The sequence below is a fragment of the Vicia villosa genome, unplaced genomic scaffold (genome assembly GCF_029867415.1).
Source record: "Vicia villosa cultivar HV-30 ecotype Madison, WI unplaced genomic scaffold, Vvil1.0 ctg.003162F_1_1, whole genome shotgun sequence".
In the NCBI taxonomy this organism is placed as follows: Eukaryota; Viridiplantae; Streptophyta; class Magnoliopsida; order Fabales; family Fabaceae; genus Vicia; species Vicia villosa.
Genome location: NW_026706129.1, coordinates 237,666 through 240,365, shown reverse-complemented (window position 1 = coordinate 240,365; position 2,700 = coordinate 237,666). Strand labels below are relative to the sequence as shown.

The window sequence follows — 2,700 nt, the reverse complement described above, 5'->3', positions numbered from 1 at the left end:
TATGTAATAATTTATCAACTCTTCGAGAGATTAAAACAATTTTCACGATTTATATAATAAATTTATTTTTTTATAATTTAAATATTTAAATTCACTTAAATTCATAAACCTTTTGTCTTTTAATTCATCAATTTCAGGTTTTTTCTAGGTTGGGTCGGCATTTGGTTCATGCCATCCCTAACTCACACATACATTATTGCCGGAGTTTCCTCACTCAAGTGTTAAGATTAGATAATTTACATAAGTGTTAAGAGTTGTAAGAATTAATTCAGTTAATTTCTAGAAGTATTTAGAGAAGTTGATATATTAAGTAAAAAGAGTTTAGAAACTAGACTTATCCAAGTAAAAAAAAACTTACACATTGAGAAAGGAAATCAAGTGGATCAAGCTATACTACCGCCTAAAAGTTTCCCTTAATTTCTTGCTAAGTTTTTATTTTTATTACAATTTTCTTGCTAAGTTACTTAGACATTAAGTATGTATTCTATATTAAGGCTGCAAGCTATGCTTTGAACTCCATCAATTTTAGAAAGAAAATATAATAGAGAATTATTACTTCCTCTAATATTTTGTCTTATCATCAAATTTTTCATTACTCTCTCCAAACTTTAAAAAAAAAACACACACACACAGAGCCATAGATACCAATTACTAGCCTCAACATAAACTTTCCACAAACACATTCACACTTCAGCTCCGGATTCGCACACGGAAACGACAACCTCTTGCTCACTCTTCACCCTCCAACTGAAGCAACACACACCTCCTGCAACTCACCCTCCATTACTTCAACTGTTCAACAACAACTTAACCAAAGCAGTAGACGAGAGGAGAAGTGGAACAAGACCGCACATCCTCCACGAACGGGGTCTCGCCGACTTAAAGCCAAAGGCATTGCCACCGGTTTGAACATCATCCTTTTTACTCTGTTTGCATTTTACATTCTTCTTCTTGTGGTTTTTGATTTGTTTGAAATCTGAAGAAGTGTTGTTAGTTAAGATTTGGTCTTATACTTGCTTTGTTGAAAATCTAAAGAGTTAAAAAAAGTTGGATCTAGTTTGGTTGAAATACTGAAAAGTGGAAAAAGAAATTGAGGAAGAAGGTTTGGAATTATGTGAAGAGATGGTAGTACTGGTTTTCATTATTTGCTAGTTCATTTCTTTTATTTATTTATATATGTTTTAATAAGGTATTAGTGTCTTATCCAAAAACTATAGTTTAATAACTAGCTGAAACGATAAGTGAACTTAACAACATAGTAACTACTTTATTGACACTGTATTCTTTGTTTTGTCAACAGTAGCTTAACAATGGAAGGTAGATCTCGCATTGGTCTTTTACTTCTTCTTATTAGTTTTACTCCAGTTTTGGTAAAATGTAATTCATCTTCTCAGGAAAACGATCTAAAGGCAAGTCCTCATCAACCCTTATCAATTTTCCATGTGCATGTTTCTTGTTGGAATAAGTGTGTTTTTTTACAATAAACATATGTTGAATTAAAAATGCAGGTTTATATTGTCTACACCGGAAATGCGTTTGGAAATGAAACGTATTCACTGCTCCGTTATAGAGATTTGATAGATCAAGCTACAGACAGGTAATGTACTTTTGTCTACTTTTCTTGGTACCATAAAATTCCTATATATGAATGTTAATTTTTTTTTAATAAACAATGATATAAGATATCGCACTAGCGGTACAACCCTGACATACAACTTACCCTTTTTTTCACTCTACAATTTTAGCAACTCGGAACCCAAATCTATATTACACTACTGGTGGAAGATTTTTAGTGGTTTTATGGTGAAGCTAACAAAAAAGGAAGCTGATAGAATGGCTGGTATGCTCAGAAGCTAATTTTTTTATGGAAACAACTACTCATTTTTTCTTGTAATATTTATAAGTTTGTTAACCATGAAGTATTGTGATGTAGGTCTTACAGGTGTTGTCTCTGTTTTTCCAAATAGAAGATACCACATCGATCCACCACTTCCAAATAGAAGATACAACATCGATCCACCACGTGATAGCATTTCAATGAATTGGAAAGTAGATAGTTTAAGTTACTTTTTTACTGTAATTCTATCATACTACTTTATGTTTTTTATGTTGGTAGGTTGTGGCTGTATTCTACATTTGTGTATAAGTTAGTTCTTTTGTTGTGGAGGTTTGCTTTTTAGTGGTTTTTTGGTTTCTGTTCTTGGTGGATTGATCTTGGTCCCAGTGTTGTTGCCTTTTAGTTTCTCTGGCTTTCTCCTTTGATTTCCAGATATATTGCTTCTTTGTTATTTTTTTTTTTGACATAAAAGAATATATATTATTTCAAAAGTAACTGTACAAGTACAAACACAAACAACTCTATGGACTAGTTACATCATGAGTAAAGCTAATTTCTTTCTAAATTTATCTTTCAGCCAACCTCTAAAGACTATAGATTCAATGATCCTATGAACAACAGTAGAAGAATCTTTATTTGTAATCAGACCAAAGGTATACTCATTACGAAACCTCCATATACCATGGACAGTTTCCGCCACAGCGATCTTCAGCATGCTAGCCCTGAAACTCTTGCCTTTCGTGTTCTGAAGAATCCACTCCATCTCTTCTTGCCAATGTTGAGGGTTTCGCTTAACTTCAAGCCACGATAACACATCCTGCCAAATGTTCCTAGTAACTTTGCATTTGGTAAGCAAGTGGTCA

General features: G+C 32.9%; 1 protein-coding gene across 1 annotated transcript; it reads left to right on the top strand.

The window, feature by feature from the left end:
* Positions 1-508: 508 nt before the first annotated feature.
* LOC131640482 (subtilisin-like protease SBT4.13) lies at positions 509-2,272 on the top strand. The gene is made up of 5 exons (XM_058910870.1): positions 509-903; positions 1,301-1,409; positions 1,509-1,597; positions 1,746-1,840; positions 1,934-2,272. Exons 2-5 carry the CDS (start codon positions 1,311-1,313, stop codon positions 2,149-2,151), a joined length of 501 nt encoding a protein of 166 aa, XP_058766853.1. The 5' UTR covers positions 509-903; positions 1,301-1,310; the 3' UTR covers positions 2,152-2,272.
* The last annotated feature ends 428 nt before the right edge of the window (positions 2,273-2,700 follow it).